The 23,581-nt window shown below is 39.9% G+C and overlaps 1 protein-coding gene and 1 long non-coding RNA gene across 6 annotated transcripts; both read right to left on the bottom strand.

Moving 5' to 3' along the window:
- Window positions 1-1,603: 1,603 nt before the first annotated feature.
- Window positions 1,604-23,102, bottom strand: si:dkey-56i24.1 (glycosyltransferase family 92 protein). Of its 5 annotated transcripts, XM_051077989.1 has the most exons (7): window positions 23,006-23,102; window positions 22,696-22,874; window positions 20,538-20,771; window positions 3,480-4,109; window positions 2,555-2,885; window positions 2,256-2,431; window positions 1,604-2,097 (listed from the first exon to the last, which is right to left on the bottom strand). In XM_051077989.1, the coding sequence occupies exons 3-7, from the start codon at window positions 20,642-20,644 to the stop codon at window positions 1,833-1,835; spliced, it is 1,509 nt and encodes a 502-aa protein (XP_050933946.1). In that variant the 5' UTR covers window positions 20,645-20,771; window positions 22,696-22,874; window positions 23,006-23,102; the 3' UTR covers window positions 1,604-1,832. The 5 variants fall into 5 exon arrangements, with proteins under 5 accessions (XP_050933946.1, XP_018519155.1, XP_018519154.1 ...); XM_018663639.2 differs by lacking the exons at window positions 20,538-20,771; window positions 22,696-22,874; window positions 23,006-23,102 and adding an exon at window positions 8,673-8,830; XM_018663638.2 differs by lacking the exons at window positions 20,538-20,771; window positions 22,696-22,874; window positions 23,006-23,102 and adding an exon at window positions 8,669-8,817.
- On the bottom strand, window positions 14,196-14,988 carry LOC127143577 (uncharacterized). Its single transcript, XR_007815133.1, has 3 exons — window positions 14,839-14,988; window positions 14,528-14,704; window positions 14,196-14,340 (listed from the first exon to the last, which is right to left on the bottom strand). It is a non-coding gene; the product is annotated as an uncharacterized LOC127143577 (long non-coding RNA).
- Window positions 23,103-23,581: the final 479 nt, after the last annotated feature.

The following is a 23,581-nucleotide window of genomic DNA, read 5'->3' as shown; positions in this document are numbered from 1 at the left end:
AAAACATGACGTGAAATGAATTTGATCCTTGTTCTCTGTTAAACATTAAGTGTCACTTACACTTAACTGGTAAAATAACTTAGTTAAAGCAGTTTGACAAAGCCTGAGCACGGTCTTGTTAGTGAAGAGTGCGTTATCTCCAGAGCCAGAAGCCTCTCTAACATATCAATTCCTTGATGGTCCCCTCATCAGCTGAAATACTGCTGTTTATTTCCAGCACTGAGACGGTAACATTTCCAGCGTTGCCTGGAGACAAAGCAGCGGCAAACCATGAAATTGCCATGGGACTAAAAGGCTCCAGAATAGAAGTGTAGTATGCCAATGCCATGTGCTGCTGCTTGGTAGTTGGAGCTTGTTTGACTTCATCAGGTGACAAGAAATGTAACAGAAGAAACCAAAACTATTGAGCTGTGTGAATGCTGTCAGACTCACTGACATCTGAGAAGGTAATAAAAGCTGACCTGTAGCTGAAATGCAGTGTTTACAAACATAAGATCCTTAACATCTGAGACGACTCCCTGTTGTACGTAACAGGCAAATTACTTTTTTGTTTCCTCAATGTTCCTAAGTAACATCTGAAGTTGTTGAAAAGCAGGTATTCACTCTGGGCAAACTTTACTAAATTTACTTAAGCTTTTACTTTTATTTCAGTGTTTGAATTTACCAACCATTTGATTTAAAAAACAAAAATAAAGTTACATATCATTTTTACATACCAATTAAAAATGAGGTATTAGCAGAGGTATTTACAACACATTGATTTCTCTCTCCTTTAGCTATAACCTCCATAAAGCTGCCTGAGAACCTGTTACCAGCAATGACAGCAGGACTGGGGCTGTTGTATTGGTACTGTGTGTGTGTGTGTGTGTCATCATGGCAAAATGTGGTCCTGGTGACACCTACTGTGGCCGAAACTAACACAAGGGTGGTTTTGAGCACTTTGGCAGGTGTTTTTATGTCTGGACAGATTCTGAAGATGGGTGGTGTCTGACCCATCAGTACTGTGTGCTCATACACAGTACTTGGCCTTACAATCTCACAGAATTTATCAATAATGCAATAAAAACAAAATGAGCAAGACAGCTTCTCTAGGAAATCAGCAGGTCACAAGCCTTTTTAATTTACTATAATTACATTTTAGTAATTTTAGCATTACAAGTTTTAGTTTGTTTGTGTGAAAAAACTTTCTGTCAAACACACCACAGCCACAATCCGGTCATTTTGCTGTAACAGGAACCTGAGATGGAATAGTGTATTTCTTCATACGTGTGTTTGATTGCACAAAAGGTTTGCATTTTAGCTGGACTTCTGATGGTTTTTTAAAGCCATGCTAGCAGCGTGGAAACTTCTGTCTGTCCATTGGTTGGATGAATTTCCATGAAACTTTGTGCAGACATTTATGTCTCCCTTGGGATAAACTAGAGTAAATCTGGTGATTCTTTAACTTTCGTATGCGTTCACTGATTTCAATGTGCCCAGCACCTAGGACAAAAATGGTAGTCTATACAGAACAACTTTACCTTAGTCTGAATGTAGGCTACGTACATATATAACATTTATATACTATAACAATTAATTCCCATATAAGTTTATTTTATTTAAAAAAAGGATGATGCACATGAATTACCATGGGCACTTGAGTCAGTTAAATGTGCATTAGCCATACAGGCTAATTTTCATCTGCAGTCCCTGGGCAGGTTGATGGCTTTCTTGGTAATTACTTCACATTATTATGTAAGTAATGGCTTGTGCATTTAGTATTCTTGATAGCAGAGCAGCATTCTGTTCAGTGTGGCTCACAGCAGCAGCACCACTACTATGTGTGGCAGTTGCTAAGCTGCACTAGTGTTCCTCTGAGCGTATGTCCAGTTCTGTGGCTCTTCGCTCAGCAGTCCCGCTCTCCTCAGGGCTTTGTCCACATTGGGAATCATTTTGTCGTAGAAGTCCCACAGCCGTTTATCAACATTGAGCTCCTCCTGCTTTAACGCCCCCTGCAGAGCCACGCGGACGTGAATGATCCGGCAAACTTCTAGCGGAACCCTGTAAACTGGTCCAAAAGTCTTGAGCAGCTCATGCACTGAAGTCTGCTCCACCATCCTGAGATGCACAGAGACATAAATGAGTTATACATGTTTTTTTGTAAAATGAGTTATACATGTTTTTTTTTTTTGTTTAAAAAACTAACTTTTAGAACTGTGGCCAAATCTATAATTTATTCAACCAAAGCACTCTTCAGTCAGACAAATTCCCCCTACCTTGGCTGAACTATCATCTTGTACGGGTGGTATATGTTTCTCTTAGGGTTCTCCCTGTAAATGTGCTCCAGAATATTGACTCCTGGCACGTTTCTCCACTGAGGCAGGCGAAACCTCCCAGTTGGGTCAAAGTGTTTCTTGGGAAAGATATGGTTCTCGATTTGGAACACACCCGTCTAAAGAATGAGATCCAGTACGGAAGATGGGAAGACAATATTACTATGAACAAATTTTAAATATGATGTTAAAGTTTGGATGTTAGTGTAGTATTTCTCAAATGCACACGCAGAATACCCCACCTTTGGATGCTGCTCTTGGAGTGTTTTCATTAGAGCCTTCAGGTCGTTGTGTTGGTACGGCATTATAATCTCATCTATGTCGTTCAGCAGGACGTAGCGTGAGCGCTCCATGGATCTGTAAATGCACTCATTAAGCGTGGTCAGCTGGCCATAGTAGTGCAAGTCGCCTCCGTGCTCGGAGAAGAGCCAGCCTGGAGACGGCTTCAGGTGCTGGTCGATGGGCCAGGGAACCATCTCCACGAAACCCTCCTGGCTATAGCCATGCAACAAGCGGTCGAGCTCTGGGCCACAGCTGGTGTTATAGATCACCACTCTGTCCACGCCCAGCAACCTGTGGCAAGGTTAATCAAAGGTAAAATGATTTGTTCACACCAATTACAAAAACAAAATGAAACAAAACATATTTTATCATTTATCTTTAGTGATATCCAGCCATGTAATATGCCCAGAATTTAAGATATTCGCGTGGGGGTTTCTATCTCCATCCTAATAAAATAAAAAACAAACAATCAGCAAATGTGGAGCAACATTAGCATTCATTTGGAATATTTCTGACCACCTGGTGAATCAAAGTCAAAGACTAAATTGCTGTGTTCAGTAGATGGTTGCTTGTCAGCTGTTAAGTACAAGGCAAATAGCAACAGTAAAACTGTAGACTGGTAAACCAAAATAATGAGCTGAAAAATGGAGTTATTTGCAAAGTGAGACAATAAATGATTGTGGTTTCATCAGAATATTGATTATAGCAAGGAGTCCACAGCCATGCTGGCTGCTGAACCATTAACATGTTACTGATAGATTTAAACTAAAACTTTAACCTTATAATGGAGCTCAGTGAAAACTTAAAATAATCACCAAGGTTTGTAAAAATAACAGTATGAGAGTATGACTCATATATGAGAGTTGGTTTGGTTGCTGTGCTAACCTGTACATCTCCAGGCTCTGTGCAAACTGAAGAACATTGTTGTAGTCTCCAAACAGGTTTGAGATGCAGACTGTGAAGTCAAACTTTTTCTCCTCCTCCCCCCCGTCAGTCTTTTTGTTTCTTAAGGGGAGCCAAATCTGGTTAGGTACAATAAAGCTCTCTGGCTGAGTCTGTAGCGTAACATGTGTAGCGCTGCATTTTTGAGGAATCTGACACATGACATCTGTGGTGACGAAGGGAAATCCAAAGTTGTCTGAGTGTTGTAAAATGGTCGCTGGAGTTGTTGTACTTGATAAGTAACCTGCACAGCAAAAACGACAGTAAAGGGGCTGGATGGAGTCTCTCCTAAATATGCCAATAATACGTATATCCAGGCCATTCACTCTGTGGTCCATGTAGGCTGATACTAGTAAATGCCTGGTGTTGTTGAGGGGGGTGATGGTCTCCTCTGAGATCAGAAAGGGGCAAGTTTTCGGAGGCCCACGTGGGCTTGGGGTCGAACTGTACGTCCATGGTGTTCTCACAGTGATAAAGCAGATGCAGATGAAGGTCACAATGAAGAGGAAGAATAACTTCCTTCTTAAGTCGTTCGTCTTGTCCATCCAGCTACAGACGAGGAGGTTTCCCAGCCTGAGGCAGAATTAGGAACCGCAGTTAGAGAGATTAGATAATTCAGGAACAAGGAAAACACACAGACAACTGAAGCTGGGTTGTGTTATCACTGCAATATCCTTAACTGGTTTGAATGCGACGAGTGAAACATAAACACATACAGCATTAATGTTTGGTGTCTGGGCTCTTTCTTTAAATACAAATATAACTTAGATAGTAGCTAGCTGTATGAGCTGCCTTGAGCTTCAACAATTTCGTAAACTGTGACATGAATAATTATAGTCTGAGTCCCGCTGCGGTGTACGTTGTGGAAATTTACAATTTTGCCTATAATGTGCACTTTACAGAATTTTATATTCAAGGCAACAGTGTTGTTCACTTGCTGAATGTAGAAGAAATGTAAGTTCTTGAAATTAATTGATTCCAACATCCACCTGATACACAGCAGCAGGCTAATGCACTATTTTCCAAATTAAAGGCTTGGAGCATGATAGCAGACGACCAGCAGAACCTGTTTTCAAATTTAGACTCAGTTGATAAGAATACTCCCCACAACTAATCTTCATCCAGTGGGAACTGTATGCAAACTAATTTTGCCCATGATACTTCTCACTGTTTGAAACTTAGGTGCACATTTCACAAATGAGCCTCTGTGAAAGCATGGAAGCATTATAATGCATATGTCAGCTCAGGCAATAATTGCGTTCATGATTAATGGCAATTAAGCTTGGGAAGCAGCTGAGAGCAGCATAATTGCAGAAGTCAAAGAAATGCCCATGAGCAGATCTGTCTAATCATGATATTGTTACAGAGTGGAGCATCTTTCCTCTTTGGCAATATTGATAGGTTTCTCACAGAATTTTTTTTAAAATCTTGACAGCTGGTTTGTCACCATTTACTGTGAAAACAGCAGCCAGCTCGAAGATTAAGACAGATTTGTCAGCTCCAGCATCAGAACTCAAGCGCACCACTGTGCCTAAATAATGCATCTGATTACACACCAAGTTTACACCTGCAAATGCGGGCCTCTTAAGTAGCTGATAGCCAGAAAAAGATCTGAATGACTAACCAGAGCTTCAACATCCACACTATTCTAGCACACAAATGATTGTACATGTAAGGCAGCGAAACCAAAACTTAAAACAGTGGAGTGGTGAAAACAAACGCATGAAAGCTGATCCCAAACCACTGCAGCATGGATGGGAAAGCACCGGCCTTGGCTCCAAAGTGTGCATTTGTTAATGGCAGCTGAAAAGATGAACAATCAGGTGTCGTGGAAAGCCTGAAGCGATGCAATCTGATCAATACGGCAGTGAGTTGCTATCACAGCGCTATGATGGGGTTAATACAGAGGTACGTTCTGAGCAGCAGTGGCAGCAAGCCACAGCAGCTTTGAGCTGAGAGCTGTGGTAGCAGGCAGGCATGCAGCACAAGTATAAACAGAGCACTGAAAGCTATATACCATGACAATTAAGGGTATGTTGATGTGTGCTGCAGTGAGAGGAGTGTATTGTGCGATTGCAGCAGCAGAGTCCGGCTGATCTGCCTGGCACAGGTCATTGGCTTCACATCATTTCAAATGATCATTTAGCCCTGTCCTTTCATTAGCATTTCTCAGGTCATCTAACTGAATGCAAATATGGCCTTCAAACAAAGTAGTGATCATTTATTTTCTGGAGAGAAAGAAACTGTATCTACAGCAAACACTGATTAACTGTAAAATACAGAAAAAGTATTTGTTTTGTTAAAGGCCCAGCACACCTGCTCAGGTGTTCTCACTTTACCTGGCTGATTAGATCTCTGTTCAGGCGTTAGGTAAAGTTGCCAGACTCATCCAAAAATTGAAGGAGGTGTTCATCAAACACAGACTGTACAAACTTGCTCTAAATCACCTGCGTGGGTGTGCAGACTCTTTAGAAACAGTGGACAGAGTAAACTGATTCCTTCCCCCAGCAACTGCATTGTGTTTAAGAGAGACTGTCCCGTCCTCCCAAGAACCTGTTTGGGACTTCACCACATTCCACTGATAGAATCATGTCTACCTGCTGTGAAGTGGGTGGAATAAGATCTGCATAAGTTTGTTCCCTGGGGGGGTCAACAGTCCTTCCCCAGTATTTGCAACTGTGCATTTCATCTCATGGATTTTTTTTTTTCAAATAAATAAAAAAATCCAATCTAGATCACCTACAGTTGAAATTTGTATCACGTTAAAACCTGCGCTGCTTCTCTCATTCATCATTTGTCATTCAGAATCCTGCTTAAAACGTCTGTGTGTGTGACTGAGAACATTGTGTAACGCAGCTGTTAACAGTTAGAGGTTTCATTGTTGTTGTTGAAAACTGTTCAAATTTTTTTTCAAACTTTTCTTTATATAACATCAACCATTTTTTAAATGCAGTCCTCCAGCCATTTTCATATATTATTTTCTAATTTTGTGTGCCTGAATCAACTTACTCTTAACTGTGAGTGTAAATCAAACCAAACAAGCATCTAAGCCCGACAATTTGGAATAATTTTACTTTTAGGTGATTGTCCTTAACTGACACTCACTGCAGCACGTCCAATTTAATGAATAACTTTCACTATTAGAGTTCAGATGAGCTTCGAGAAGAAGAAGAAGAGGGAAGACAGAACTGAACCTGTGACACGAAGTTACAGGGAAAATAAACACAGTTCTTTTTGTTTTCTTTTCTAACCTGGCCGTATTTCTCAAAATGATTTTAGCATGGAGAAGACATCAGTCCATGTTCTGAAGGCTGCGCGACAGAGCAGGTGACTTAACCGGCTCCAGCCACTAGGGGTGCTATTGCGCACAATCGGGCTGAGTGCCAGCTGTTTTTGACAGAGAGACTGACGACAGCGAGACGTGTGTATTGCCGGCAGCGGAAGTTAAGCCTGCTACTTTGTATCGTTGAGCTGCCGTTTGTGTTTCAGTGTGCGTCCAGAGAAACAACGAGACACACACACACACACACACACACACAACAACACTGGATTAAAGCGCCAGAAAGGGATTGATTGTCTCCTTCATCATTTATCTAAGTCTTGGGGATCTTTGGATGCGTTCTGACCGACGTACACTTCGCGATCACAAATCAGAGAAGCCAGTTTACTAATCCATTTTCTAAAGATCTCATCCTGCTCAGATCTACTACAGTTTCTAGTTCACTCTGAGACCTGAGGGTAAACAGGAAACCCATACCGCGAGGCGACGGGCGGCATGCTAGGTTTAAAACAGGACTTTCTGGTGTGCTAATCAACTAAAAAATGCCAATAATCCCACTGAAATGTGCTTTAAACCAATAATTTACAGGGATGGACAGTTCAAGAAAATTTCCCCTGCAGCACACCCAAAAATAACTAGTACAATCATCTTTTAATGTGTCTTAATTTTAAATTTTTAAAGAGGTGTTTGTGCTGTTGTTTGACTGCATCACCTCTCTGAAATTAGTCTGAAATGGTCCAAAGAGTCAACTCTTCCAACTAAACCTACTCAGATCTGCAAAAGTCAGAACAGCAAAAATGTTTTAATTCTACATTATTCAAACTGTGAGTTTTGGAGGCCTGTATTATCCAATCATCCAGATCACTGGCAAACATTTAAACGGTTTTGTAAATGCTGCAACCTGCAGCTTGTACTACCAGTGGTTTTACAATGGGAGGTTGTGAAATTGGTTTAATGAGGAAGTTTTTCCTCCCGTGGTGAGATGAAGAGCCACCACACCAGTTCATGATAAGATCTTCTCCAGATAAACCACCACAGCAGCTGCAGGCATTATCAAAATGCATGTACTGCTCCCGCAGCTCCCTGAGACACACAAACAGTCAAACAAATACAAATCTAACAGATTGTAACGCCGACTTTTCTTTGTATTACCTGTGCATGTTCAAAAGCTACAGTGACAATATTTAAAGCAGCTACACAGGAACTGTTCTCTGACACTACAACTGCAAGTTCTCTGAACCATGAACCTTTTCACAAAACCCTTAATATAAATGTGGTCATCAATGACAAGTAACCTCAGGCAGAGAGAGAAGACAGTCCTTATCAGTCACTGACTGATCATGTACTAATGAAAAATCAATCAGCATGTGCTTGAGTACAGGGATACTGTTTATATGGAGGAAGATAACACATGGGGGAGCAACACAAATAAGACTAGTATAATAATAAAACCTACTACCCTGAGGCAATGTTTGAACGTATTCAGATTAGAGTGATGTAAAAGATTACTTGATGTAAAAGTAGGCCACTGTAAACGGATACAGTGTTCATATCCTTCAACAGAATTTAAAGATACACGGTAAGGAAATAAAACACAAAGGGTAACACTGAACAGCCTATGTAAAGCATATAAACCTAGTATTCAGTAAGGAAACTCTTCAAGTAACACATTAATACACAACCTGCAACTGCATGGCAGCAAAATACATGTCTGTATGTTATAATGTGATACTTAAGAACATTCCAGGAGTAGAAAAGTACAAGTCAGCAAGATTTCGAGAAGTAAAGAGAAATATTCCAGATATTAGACTTCTTATCTGTACTATTAATATGAAGACATACAGTAACTCACTCACAGATGAAGTGTAGTCAGCGTGCCCCTCGTGTTGTGCGGCGACTGCCGCTTGACAACACCCAAGCAGGTCGGGTTAACATCTGATCCCGGTCTTTCTGGTTTTCAGCAGGTGTCAGAATATATTCGTCGCCCCCCGCCCCCTCCCCTCTTCTCTCTGTCTCACCCTTTCTTCTTCTCTGTCTTTTTACATCGAGTGTTGATCTCTGGGCGTGACCACCTCTTCTCTACAGGGAAGAGGAGTGATAGTTTCAGGTAAAAGTGCAGCGAATTAAAAAACTAACCCAAAGTTAAATAAATAAATAAATAAATAATAATAAATACGACGGGAAGATGATGGCGCTCGCAGTAGTTCCTGATCTTGTTTTGAGGTTTTAATTGTATTATCACCATCTGCGCTGCTGCCACAACACAACCCAGCGCCGCAAATGACCCTACGACTTATAGTTAGTACAACAAAGCAACACATTATTAGCGCATCAGCGGAAGTCAAGCCGGTGAATATCCCGTGTCATCGTCCTACCTCTTGCTTCGTAACCTGTTCTCCTCCACTTTAGTGAAAGGAAGTGAATCAGTTTGACATATCTTCAGAGAGATCTGTTTTGCTTGTCGATGGCGGTATGTATTATTTGTCTCTAAGCTTTTCTCATCGTTTATTTTAAGCATGCATCAGAAGTGTACACAGAGACTGCAAATCCAGTTTTGCAGCTGTGTTTTGTTAAAGCATGGGAGTGGTTGGAACAGTGGAGTTGGAGGTGGTGGTGTCTGTCAAAAGATTCTTAATCAGCAAAAAGAATTTTTAAAAAACAGACACTTTGATTATATAGGTGATGCTTTTATCCCATAATAGTGTTTCTGAACTAGTAAAAGCCACATAAATAGATGCATTATAACGAACTAACCCCTAATGTCCTTGATAGAGACCTGGTATTGTGCCAGGCTGTCAATAAAAACATGTTATGACAAAAATTCAAATTTCCATTTCATTTTAAAATTACAATATTTCAGTCCTATCTTCACTGGAAAAGCACTGTATGTTACCACATTATCTTTGAATTAGATCAGCATCATTTTGGGAGAATTATCTATAAATATGATATTTTATTTTAGTAATATGAACCTGTAGTAAGTAACAACAACTGTCAAGTAAATGTAGTGTTGTCAAAAGCACAACATTTCCCACTGAAATGTGTTTGTTCTGAGGCTGTAATATATTTCCTCTTAAAAACTGAATAGGTACTATATAACTCTCTTAGATTTGTCTTTGTTAAAGACTTTGACAGTTTTAGTTTCACCACCACCAGTAAACCGCATCATGTCTCTCACGACTTTTTAAAAACCCAGATTTGGCCTCTCAACCACAAACTGTCTGAGCTGAGCAGAAGTTGGAAGCTGTATGCACCTCTGCATTTTCACTGTTGTTGCATCTGTGTAGTGCTCTCACTCAACCAGGCCTTCTTCCTTCAGTAACCCTGTTTTATCAACATGTCTTGCACAGTAAACAAAAGTCAAACACTGTATATATTGCAGTAACATTCCATCTGAGATACTGCTTTAAATAGAATAACTGACATTTAAGGGATTAAAGTGAAAACTATTGTCATTTCCTGCATGCTCTGTATTTCACAAACATGTTCTCAACTCGTACTTCTGTGGCGAAAGTTTCCTGTCACGTGTTACTATTCTTGTGTAATTGGTGGGATTTGCAGCAGCTCATGATGATTTTTTTCTGTATCTAGCACTATTGATTGACCTCAGGTTACCATGTTTATGCCCTTGGTCTTATGTTTATATCACCAGGACCCTACAGTTGTTTACCATCTCATTTCAACCATTCACAGTCCCGAATGTGAAAGCAACAATCAAGTTGTCTGACATCTTTTTGGACCTTAATTTGATTTCTTTTTTTTTCTGTTTGCATTTCTGCAAAATGATCCAGGCTGTCAGCTTTGATTCTAGGTGGCAATTGAGTGCAAATTTATTTTAGATTTCTGTAGAAACACACAAAATTGCCTTTTGCTAGATACATCATACACTTGTGTGTGAATTCCCCAAGGAAGCCAAGAATTGGATTATTTGTCCAGTTGGCACTCTTTCTATGGAAGATTTAAACTGCATAAATAAAAACATATCAATCGAAGAAATAAAGTGAAATACAATAAAAACTGTATGTGTATTGTATTATGCAATATATGAATTTAAAAAAGGACAGTTTACTACATTTTAAAGAATAACTATAGAATAAAAATACACGATTATTTACATACAATACAAAGATGACTTGATTTTAAATAAGTAGACTCATGCACATATCTAAGCCTACAGGAATCAGCTTTAAGATTTACCAGTAACAGTTTAATCTAAGAGACTGTGAGCCAGCACAAATAGACAGTAACACATCACTCTTTGTATTATCTCGTGACTGCCTATCATTTGTTTAGTTTACTCACCTTGATCTTTACAGTGAGTTGACCAGTTTGACGAGCCTCATCCTCTCTTGAATTCAAGTTTCTCAACTGTGAAACATCACATTGAATACCTCTGGAAATTCACCGGTGCTCTTGGAGAAAAAACCCTGTTGGCACCACCCTCAACACACAAGAAAACTTGAACGCTGTTCAAAGAAAGATTATGAATATGTTGCCACTGCATGTCTGTAAAAGTTGACATACTTCCTCATTTACTTCTTATGACACATTCATGATTACACATGACTAATTATATTTTGAAGACAATTACTAGCCTTGTGCTCCTCCCTACACACTACAAAAAGGCCTGTTTTCTATCAAATGTACATTATTTTTTCAGTCTGGAGCCTCCTGTTCTTCTGGCCATCCACTAAGCTTATTGGTTTTGCTGATACTGAGCTTCAGGTGATTCAGGTGATTCAGGTGGCAGCAAAATATATGTCTATACATATGTCAATACATGGTCTTTCCACTCCTACTCCTCTGTAGAGTCTTATACAAGACATCCTGTATCTTACTGGAAATAATTAACCAGAATCACACCTATTTATTAAGTTCTTTCAAAGTCCTCCTCACATACATTGCATGTGTCTGGATAGACATGGCTGTAAACTGCTTGTACACTTGGCAACTTGGTAGAGGCATACAATGGCAAGGTGCTAATTCTTGTTCCACAGGCAGTTTACCTTCTCTGTAACTGAACAGCTTGAATGTCAATAAAACTGAAAAAATGTGGGTGCTTTAAAACATTTGACCAGTAGTGTTGTTGGAGGTGGGGATCACATGACCGCTGGATTGAGGAGCACAATAGCACGTTCCCTGGAAGCAGGCAGTGGTGCGCTTATTAGGCAAATGACACAGGTGCACTGAGTGTCCTTTATCTTCCTGAGTGCACTGTGTGAAGCAGTTTGTTCAACTTTATTTGATATTCCATGTAATGTTTACATCCTGAAGCTGTACATCTGATCTCTGTAGTAATTATGACCTGTTAAAAATAGGGATCTATTAATGCACTGATATTCAGTGGTTTCTGTATTGGAGATCTGTGTTTCTATGTTCTTTCAGTTGTGGTAATGAAACCACTCTGTACCATACTGACTGAGGAAAAAGAAGGGAATCAGTTCTTTCTACTGGAACCTGCTGATTGCTTCTACGTCTCTGCTCTTATCAATCAAGTCCAGTGCATTCCTGTAAAACAAGTGTTTATGGGCTGTTTGTTATGGCATGGTTTAGGTGTGTTTATCTTTACGTGTATGACCAATGTTTTTGTCAATGTGGCTTCAAAATTGTATTCCAGTTTTTACAGCTCTGCAACAATATGCACTCAGTATTCTGATTCATAGTCTGAAACTTGTCCACCAGCAGATGGCACCACAGAGCATTACATGATCATCCTCTGTTCCTGCATTATATTTGTTGTACACTCACTGTGACAGATGGTAATTTAGCAGAGCCATATTTGATTAAGAAAAAAAGGGCATATCAGTGAATGTGGCATCTACAGCCTTTTCCCTTTGTGGCATCTGTGAGGCACAAAGACTGTAAGCCTAGGTGAAAGGCATCTTTCCAGGCATAGAAAAAACTGTGGAAAAAAGTCTTGCTAAGTGGGTCAGTAATGCAGGAAAAAGGCAATTTAACTGAATATGTTAAATATCGAGTAGTGACTGACTTACTGGCATGAAGAACATACACAAAAAATACATTTCAAGCTTTTCCTCAGGCAGCTACAAGATGTTTATGCTGATGTGTCAAATCAAGTAAAAGCAGTGAAAACGAGTAACATGTAATTACATTATAACCAGAAAAACACAAATACAAGAGTAGGATTCTTAACAGCTGGTAGAGAGTTGAATAAGCACAGAATAATCAGCAGGTAGCCTGCCAAATAATTCAGTAATTACTGTATATATCAAAGAATCAGCTATGAAGTGAGAAACATTACTGTAATTATATTTTTCTGCATTCAACAGCTTCCCGTCTTTGGAAGCTGTCTGTCACCTGAACCTGCTATGTGACTATGAATGTCTTTTTTGTAAGCACTTGGCCCACTTTCCATTACATGAGTCACACAGAAACATGTGGGCAGCAAATCCACAACGTTTTCCATGCTCTCGTCTGATAAGTCCCATTGAACAGGACTGACAGGCTGAGTTTTTAAGAGATGGTAGCAATAGCTACTGAGATGTACTCTGAAAAGGCTGGTTTTTATTTATTTATTTATTTAAAAAACATCCTTATCACACAAATAACAGTAAAAATATAATTCAATGATAATATAACATTATTTCAATAATTAAAGTCATTAAATAACTAATTAAAAAGAATATACAAACAAATGTAAACCAAATATATTATGGCAATGTGTATATATACATGTGTGTGTGTGTGTGTGTGTGTGTGTGTGTGTGTGCGTTATAACATATCTCATCTGTTTGATATATATGTTTGTGTATTAATTAATAATGCTGGAGACTCAAAATATAGTACTTCATTAGTGCATTGGTACAGTGGTAGCATTGGTATCGACTCATATGTGCAAAGCAACTGACATTGATAGGCTACTTGTGCTATGAAGCAATACTTCAAAGATAAAAGGTACCTTTCTGGAAATTCCCTAATGTGTATTGTGGAAATTAATGTTTAAAACCTTGTTGTTAGTTTCCTGACTATAATATGTAACTTTGTTTAATTGCTGCATGCACACTCTTTGAGCATGAGAGAGTTTGGTAAGTATAGAAGCAGCAATCACATGGACAGAGATGCAGTTGCATCCTGCTACAATCACGCTCACACAGTACAGTGCTCCAGTTCTTCCTATGTTTAACAGTCCTAAAATTGTAGCATTAAAGCAGGTGAGGGTTCAGTGTCACTTCTTACTTTTCCTGCCTAGATCCTACTCACATATTTTTAGACTTCCCTGCTGGTGAGAGCGTACATTCATTGTCAGATTCACCCATGTCTATCCCATTCATCAGCTCTGCCCCTCTGAGCTCAGCAGCCCTACGCTCTGCAGCACCTTGGTCACCCTGGGTAGCAGTCTGTCTTTGAAGTCCCACAGTCGGGTGTCCATGTGGAGCATCTCTAGCGGGACCTGGCGTCGGGGTTCTGATTGGGGAGTGAATGATCCGACAGACCTCCAGTGGAACCTTGAACTTTTCTCCAAACATCTTGAGCACCTCATGCACTGAGGTCTGCTCCACCGCCCTGTGATGTACATACATATTCACACATGGTCGACCACACATTCACTAAGTATCACATTAATGCTGCTATTTATTATATTTAAGGTTTCTCCTTAAGTATTTGTATTTTGTGTGCCATATTCATCCATATTATTGTGTGTGAGCTTTGAGGAAAAGTGAATAACATTTCCCCAGAGCAGTCCTCCTACCTTGGCTGAACTATCAGCTTGTGGGGGTGATATATGTTTCTGTTTGGCTCCTCCCTGTAGATGTGCTCCAGAATATTAAAGCCTGGCACCCCTCTCCATCGAGGCAGCCGGACCTTTTTTATTTTCCTCAAAGGGTTTCTTGGGAAAGGTATGGTTCTCTATGAGGAACACCTGAGCCTGCAGCACATGGATTCAGGTTTGATGGAGGTTGCAAACAAATTAGGAACAGTAATATATAATAATAATAATACAGGAAATATTTTGGGGTATAATGCTATATTATTCTTAAATGCACACCCAGAATACCCCACCTTTGGATGCTGCTCTTGGAGTGTTTTCATTAGAGCCTTCAGGTCGTTGTGTTGGTACGGCATTATAATCTCATCTATGTCGTTCAGCAGGACGTAGCGTGAGCGCTCCATGGATCTGTAAATGCACTCATTAAGCGTGGTCAGCTGGCCATAGTAGTGCAAGTCGCCTCCGTGCTCGGAGAAGAGCCAGCCTGGAGACGGCTTCAGGTGCCGGTCGATGGGCCAGGGAACCATCTCCACGAAAGCCCTCCTGGCTGTAGCTCTGCAACAGGCGGTCGAGCTCTGGGCCACAGCTGGTGTTATAGATCACCACTCTGTCCACGCCCAGCAACCTGTGGCAAGATGAGGCATCAAATTTCATCACATACATTCTGTAGACTTTTTAGTCCAAAGCAGCTTACAATAAGCTCAGTCAAACCACCATGGTGCAAGAGCTAGATGCCATGCAAAACTGGGAGTGTTTCCTTTTAAACAAATGAGTAAGAAACATATTCAACGCTACAGTAGAAGTAGTTATACCACACACAGGTTTAATACAGGATCTTGTTGTCCTCTTCCACAGAAGTATGCTTTGACATTTCTTGTAAACATATCACATAGATTTGCATGTTACAAAACCTCAGATACACAAATTACACTCTCAAGTAGAAACTGGCGGCACCTGTTACAGCAGCCCCCCAAAACAGTACATTTTGAAGCCTGCAATTGCCGAAAGAATTATTTACCATATTGGAAAATACATTTATTTAATTTCTTGCCGAGAGTTGGTGAGAGGACTCATACGAATCTCATGCCTGTATGCAAAAAACAAAGCTGGAGCCAAGAGATGGCTAGCTTAGCTTAGCACAAAGACTGGAAACAGGAAACAGCTTATATAACATGAATATGACATATTGTGGTTTTATCAGGGCTTACGTACTGGGGAAGTTTCACTGTTGCTTTTACACTGCTTATCACTGATTTAACCAAGAGATGTTAAACAGTGAAATGTAGAGATGTCTCGGGGTGGATTTGTTATAGTATCCCCAGTATGCTATATTTGCCTTGTAATTGCTGACCTGTGGTATATGTACACTACAGAACACTGCTGTAGCCAAAACAAAACTTGTTCTCTTTGTTCTACATCATAACATTAGTAACTATACAACATATTTGTAGGACACCAAATGAGTACATACACCACTCTATCCTCCCTCCTTGACTACAATAAGAGACACTGTATAAAGTGTTAAACTGTAAAAACCTTGCAATAAACAACAACATTTTCTCAGGCAGTGTCAGAGAGACTTTAAGCTCATTTTTGACACTGTGATTTTTGGTTTGGTTGCTGTGCTAACCTGTACATCTCCAGGGTTTGTGCAAACTGAAGAACATTGTTGTAGTCTCCAAACAGGTTTGAGATGCAGACTGTGAAGTCAAACTGCAGCTCTTTCTCCCCCTCCCCGTTGGTCTTTTTGTTCCTTATGGGGAGCCAAATCTGGTTAGATTCAGTCTCACTCTCTGGTTGAGTCTTCAGAGTAACATGTGAGGCTTTGCAGCTCTGAGGAATCTGACACATGACATCTGTGGTGACGAAGGGAAATCCAAAGTTGTCTGAGTGTTGTAAAATGGTCGCTGGAGTTGTTGTACTTGATAAGTAACCTGCACAGCAAAAACGACAGTGAAGGGGCTGGATGGAGTCTCTCCTAAATATGCCAATAATACGTATATCCAGGCCATTCACTCTGTGGTCCATGTAGGCTGATACCAGTAAATGCCTGGTGTTGTTGAGGGGGGTGATGGTCTCCTCTGAGATCAGAAAGGGGCAAGATTTCAGGAGGCCCACGTGGGCTCAGGGTCAAACTGTACCTCCATGGTGTTCTCACAGTGATAAAGCAGATGCAGATGAAGGCCACAATGAAGAGGAAGAATAACTTCCTTCTTAAATTGTTCGTCTTGTCCATCCAGCTACAGACGAGGAGGTTTCCCAGCCTGAGGCAGAATTAGGAACCGCAGTTAGAGAGATTAGACATTTGGAGCAAAGCAAACGTGTCATTACTGCAATGAGATCTCCTTAAAAGGTGTGAATGTGACTGGATTTGAAACAATTGTTTAAGCACTGATTTCCTCTGTGTAAGAGCACAAATCTTAACACAGCCTTCTCATGTGCTAAGGGGTCTTTGTTAACTCTAGTTCTATTTTAAACATCTTGTGTGTGAGTGTTGTTTTGCCAGCACCTCTCTCTTCTTGATGCCAACCTTAATTTAATTTAATGTTTGGAAGTGACAAGTTCACTCATTTTCACTTATACACGGCGTCTTTATCATTTATTTTGTAGTTTATTTTAAAAGCAAAAATGTACTATCTAATGCAATCTACTACAACGTTAATGAAATGAATCCTTCTTTAAAGAGCTGTTGATCCATTACTAGTTATTTTTAAAGTCACAGTTAATGGAGGTGTATTCAGCTGTATATAAGAGGTGTTAGTATCTAATTATATTACATTTATATAAAGAAGGGGACAGAACTTTAGGAACATTAACAGATTTTTGGTGAGTTATGGGCTGGTGGAAAGAAGCTACATTACTACCTCCTCAGTTGCTATGGCAAGCTTTAGCACTTACGTTAGCAAATAGCTGCTCATTTACACATCTAGCAGTTACGGAGCAATGTACCATCCATTTAGAGTGGTGTTTCTGGTCACCTGGTAAAGGTTAAGTTCAATATTCTTTATCTTCACCAACTTCTGAGAGAAATATCTGGCTATTTAGCTCCTAAATGCTTCCCTCTGTTTTCCAGCTAGCTGCTAGCTGTGAAAACAGCATCCTGCTGCGTCAAAAAATGACACGATAAGAGAGGTGTTGATGAAACACCAAAACAATGAGATAAAACTGAGCTGTAATGCTCCATAAAACTGAGGGAAGCTGCAGATTCAGATACTAATTCTCTGTAGGTTCCTCACCATGTGCGAGGCATTTTACACTGTCATTTGATAAACTGTTAATATAAAAATATTGATTCAAGTCTAAGCTCTGGTGGCACTGAAGGAGTAAAGGTAAACATAGAAAGTATAGAGGATGTTAAACACAGATATTTTATACTCAGGTTTCTCACACCTTCTCAAACATCAAATTCAAGGACTTTTAAAGGACGTGCCAGGCCCAATTCCCTCACATTCAACACAGACAAGGTTAATTAATGTTAAAACACCACACATTTTTATAAAGAGAACTAGCAGGCTTTACAGAGGCTGAAAAACAACAACTGCAACAAGAGAGAGACTTAAATGTGTTGAGCATTTCTCTATTGTGTTGTGTTACAGTGACCACAGACTATGTGGTCTCTTGCACACATTCATGATTTTTTTTTTCAAGTCCACAAACCCTGTGGGAATTAGGGAATGCCAGTAATCTAAGGCTTTAAACTGGTAATTTATATTATCAACTGTGAAATGCCACATGCATGAGTAGTGCCCAACCAGCTTGATAAACATAAGCACAGTGAAAATTAATCATCTTACTTTATTGCTCAGCCTGCACCCCAAAAATAACTTTGACAACTGCTCACAATATATCATAGTATACCTCTGCAAATAAGAGCCTTTTTAAAATGCTGCATCTAAAGGCACTGAGGATGAAATGGGCCCAGGAGTGAACTTCCAAACCACATTACCTCTATCCATCATGGATATGAAATGGGAAAACCATTGGTGGGGAGATAAGTGTTAAGCTGGGTTGCCTTTCTCCTGATTCACTGAGATTCCTGTAAAATGCCTTGGCTCCTACTATGACTGCAATGTAATAAAACAGGGTTGACTAGATTCAACAAGTGTTCAGCATCAGAATGGGAGGAAAGGTGATCTAAGTGACAGGACCGTTTGCGCTGTTTTACTGCAACACTTAACACTGTATCTTAGACTAACCATAACCCTTACATAAAACACTTTCAATTGTCTTTGTGTATAAAATGTGTTTAAATAAGCTCACCTTGCTTTGCCAAGCTGCCATCGGTGTGTGAATAGGTGAATGAGAGGTAAATTGTAAAGTGCTTTGTGTGTGAAGGTAGCATTTTAATGCAGTCCATTCACCATTTAGCACTTAAAAGGGAGTGAGCATGCAAAGCAGTGACTGTCAACATACTGTTGAATAAAATATTACTGTGGTTGGTCTTTTCTCTGAAATGTTGAACTTTCAAATACTGCAACAACACTACTACAATACTACAACTTTCCCAGGGGCATATCATTGAGAAGGCTACAGTTGTTATGCTAAATGCAGCAGTTACATTTCCTCACTTACTTCCAATTATTTCAAGCCATGCAGATAGTTTTATATTCACTGTGGGCAGAATTTGTCTCTCTTGTCAAACAAAAATGGATATATGCAAACGACAATTATCGTGTTTACGGTGAGACAAGAAAATACTTCTGTCTTATTTTTTTCTGCGAAGTTTGCTCATGTAAGTGTTCCACATTGGATTCACTAATACAATCTACAGTACAATCTATATTTTTAATGACAATATGACAAAATCTAACAGAGGCATCACTGGCGATGAATCTACAAAGAATTATCACCTAAATCTGCAGCTCATTGTTTTAGCTGTCTGTCCAGCAGCGTTAACTTTTCAGTTCACTTGCATTGCTCTCATAGTTTTCAGCTTCATCAGCTGCTGTTTCCAGTGAAATTTTTCAAGTCTCAACTACAGCATGGGAGATGCTAAAGCTCCGGGAAGTGGCTTTATGCACTTAAAGGTACAATACACAGATTTTGACAAAAAAATAAAAAATAAAATAAAATAAAATCCTTCTCATGCATGAACCACTTGTTCTTTCTTCTTTCTTCTGTACAGGACGTTACAGGGAAAACCCGTGCACTGTGATTGTGTAGCCCTGCATTACAACTGCGCTTCTAACCACTGTGGGTGTCTGGCCTCGAAACTTAGCAGATTCACACTTAATCGGAAGTGTTATCAATGAGTATTTTTCATTTTGTAGACTACGTGGTTGTTTGTTTGCCATATCAACTTGAAAGGTGATGATATGTCTTTTTTGGCTGCCTTCAAGTTGACTAAAAATACATAAATATTGTTCTAACTTACTCAATTCAGCCAGATGAAAGCCACCTGTCAGTGAGGATGTGCATTTCAATCTTGACTTCTCAAAAGTTGCCACATTGGCTACCTGTTTCCCTTCTTTTATGGGCAAGTTTCATTCATAAAATGTCACACACAAGAGTAAAAAGGAGACATTCACACTGTTGAGCTTTAAGTCCCTGTGTAACGAAACAGCTGACAGAGATGTAACTTAAGGAGCCTGGAACAACCATGTGAAGTTAAAGCATTGCTAACATGAGGAAGGAATGATCTGACTTGAAGTTAGACGCTAAAACGACTTTCCAAAGCAAAGCTGTTCATAGCCAGGGGAATATGACAGCCTGGGAGGTGTTAGACGAGAGAATATAATGGTTGGCATTATATGGGGTGGGTGCTGTCGAAGTCTGTTGTTAATTTGGATTTTCTAAACCGAACATCCTTCCTCTAAATCTCTGCCCACTCTAACGGACTGGCATCTAATTTCTACCAAAATATCGCAGCCTACAAGTAAATGACGTTTAAGAGTTGAGTACGGAGTGAGAACTTCAACTACTGCTCTAAATTAATTCAGATGGTAATTTCGGGTCAGGCTATGAGGTTCCTACGGGAAATCGTTAAACTCACCGAAACACGACGTGATGCTCCACCTGATTCGGAGCCACTGACTGACATAAGGAGACGGAAGATGAAGGGAGAAATCCTAGAGTCACCGCGCAGCCCCCCGTCACCATTTCAATTGCGCTTCTGTTATCCGTCTCCCGGCTGGGAGACTCAGGGCGGTCCGGGCTTTCTCCAGGGCGGAGCTTGATGCTTGTTCTCCTGTTGAGCTTTGATTTCAGTACATCATCGTGGCTTTGACTGTTAAGGTAAAGACCATTCACAGGGATGCTACTTCTTAAATACTTTAAAAATTTGACACAAGTCATAGTATTATCATCAAAAATATCCTTAAGCAAGTAAAGCACTGATACTGCTGGGTTACGTATATTATAATTTTATTCTTACAGGTGCCTGAATGTGCAAGCATTTAAAGGATGCTTAGTTTTAAGCTGGAGCTACCTACATGTATGTATACACTACTGTTTGTGCTATGATGATTCATCAGATGACCACACTTGCATGTAAAACCGGATTCGCTGCAAGGTAACCAAGTGATAAATGATCAGATAAATGTAATGGAGAGGAAGCAGTCTGAAGCAGCATTGTGCTTTAACTCCATTAATTAAATAAATGAGGAAATGTACTTTGTTGTACAGCTATCTTCTTCTTACCTGTAAAAAAAGAAAACAACAACCTTGTAATGCCGTACAAATAACCAGTCACAGCAAAGCTGTAATCAAAACACTATATGTCATGCATAATAACCCACAGCAAAGGTCAGAGGAAGTTCATTTGAGTTAGACTGTTCTTGTGGGAGTACAACAATAATTTTTCACCAGGTTAAGTTATGGTTTCCCTCCATATGCGGCCTGCTGCTTACCTGACAAGCCACAGAGTGTTATCCCTCATAAAAATAGACTGTAACTCCCAATAAATCATTTTAACTTTTCATATTTAAAGACAAATACTACAATACTACGACAAAACTGGGAATATCCTGCCTATCTGTCAATGGACACATGTGTAATGGTCTTAAAAGGACCCTCAAAGTCATTTCATTATTGTCTGAACAGGTTATTAAAGTGAACTGCAGTATGAAATCAGCTTTGTAAATGTGTGTAGCAGATTCTTCATCCCTTTGAGGCACTTCAGTAGACTTTTCTCCTCATTTTACTATGTTTAGACTGTAATTTTAGAAAAAGTTGTGGGTGCGGTGACCCTGTAAATTACATCAATTTATAGTGATAAATGATAAACTATGCACAGCAGCCAGTCATAGATCCCTGAAGGTCTTGGCACTGACAATTGTGGGTTGTGGACTGACTATAAGGAGAGCAGAGTGACAGGACAGGTTAAGGTGGTTTTACATTCTTCAGCTAAGATGCTCACTGAGTGAAAGAGCAGCCAGCAAACCGTTTCTAGCATTTTGTCTCCCTGCTTGACACAATGCCAAGAGTCGACAGCCATGCTAGTGGCTATGGGAGTCTTCACTTACAAACACAACCTTGCTTTGAATGTCACTTTGTCAGCATGCTGATATAATGATAACACTACTGACATACTGGTGTTAAGGAGGTATGTTTACCATGTTCTCCATTTTGGGAACTTCAATTTAAGTGGGGAATTTCATGACAATCCATTTTATAGTTGTCAAGATATTTCACTCTGATACACAACTGTCAACATTGGTGTGGTGCTAAATGAAGTGTCAGAGGAATGTTGATACCACATTTCTTGGCAATCCATTCAATAATTTTACATATTTCAGTCTGGACTAGTAAGATATAATTGGTAAATACACACAGGCAATTATAAATAGTTCCATCCCTGTGTGTTATTTCATCCCGTGCTTCTGCTCTGGCCCTCTCAGTGCAACAGCCCTGTTGTCCTCACATTGTTCACATTTGGGATGAGCTTGTCTTTGAAGTGCCACAGTCGGGTGTCTGCATGGATCTTCTCAATCGACTGAACAGAAGGTGCGCTCAGTGGAGAGAGAATAATATGACACAACACTGGTGGAATCTTGAACTGCTCTCTGAGCTACTTAAGCACTAAATGCTGAAGTCTGCTCCACCACCCCATGAAGCACAAACACTCACAGATCATTATCTGAATGCAGCTACTGATACAGTACCCTGCTATACTGTAGTTTTAAAGCACCATAGTGAAGAAGTCTGTTTACCTTGGCTGAACTACCAGCTTGTACTGGTGGTACTCTGATGTTCTGTCAGGCTCCCACTAGTAGATGTGCACCAGAATATTAAAGCCTGGCACCGCTCTCCATTGAGACAGGGGACCCCTTTTACTTTCCTCAAAGGGTTTCTTGGGATAGGTATGGTTTTGAATGAAAAACGCTCCAACCTGCAGAATGTGGATTCAAGTTTGATGGATACCGTATAAGTTGGAAAGAAAGCAAGAACATACTGTGAACACCAAATATGATCATTAAATGTGGATATGTGGACACACAAACAGAGACTCTCCAACATTACCTGTGCTTTGTTTTAATTTGTATTGAACATGTGGACAAGAGTCCTGAATCAGCTGCAGGTGTGTCATTGATTTTGCCCAGGTGGAGAGAGGTGACTTGACTAAGCACAAGTTACTCTTAAAGTGCAAGCCAATCAGAAAGAGGCACTACAGCTGTGTCCACGTGAAGCTGACCACTAGATTTACTTCACTTAATAACAGTGGTAAAGAGGAAACCTAAGTTGAAGTAAAAGTACCACAACCACAAAGTAGGAGAGTACTCCATGGCAAGCAAAAGTAAAAATACATAAATATTATCTGTAAAATGTAGGAAATATTAAGAGTAAATCTACTATTAAAAGCAAATCTTGTTCTGCAGCAAAATGGTAATTGTCACTGAAATAGTATGATATATGATGTTATTAGACGAGATGCATTAGTGTATATGTAGCATTTCGTTGCCGTAGCTGGCTGAGGTTCAGATGGATTAACTATTTTTCTTTCAGTGGTTTCCAACTTGAAGAAGGGCCACAAAATAGATCTGAGCGGTCGTGAGACAATTAAAGCAGAAGGAAAGATGAAAAATCAAGTTCTGCTGC

This window comes from Lates calcarifer, linkage group LG19, assembly GCF_001640805.2.
Source record: "Lates calcarifer isolate ASB-BC8 linkage group LG19, TLL_Latcal_v3, whole genome shotgun sequence".
Lineage (NCBI taxonomy): Eukaryota > Metazoa > Chordata > Actinopteri > Centropomidae > Lates > Lates calcarifer.
The sequence above is the reverse complement of the archived record's forward strand: the minus strand, read 5'-3'. Positions and strand labels throughout refer to the sequence as shown.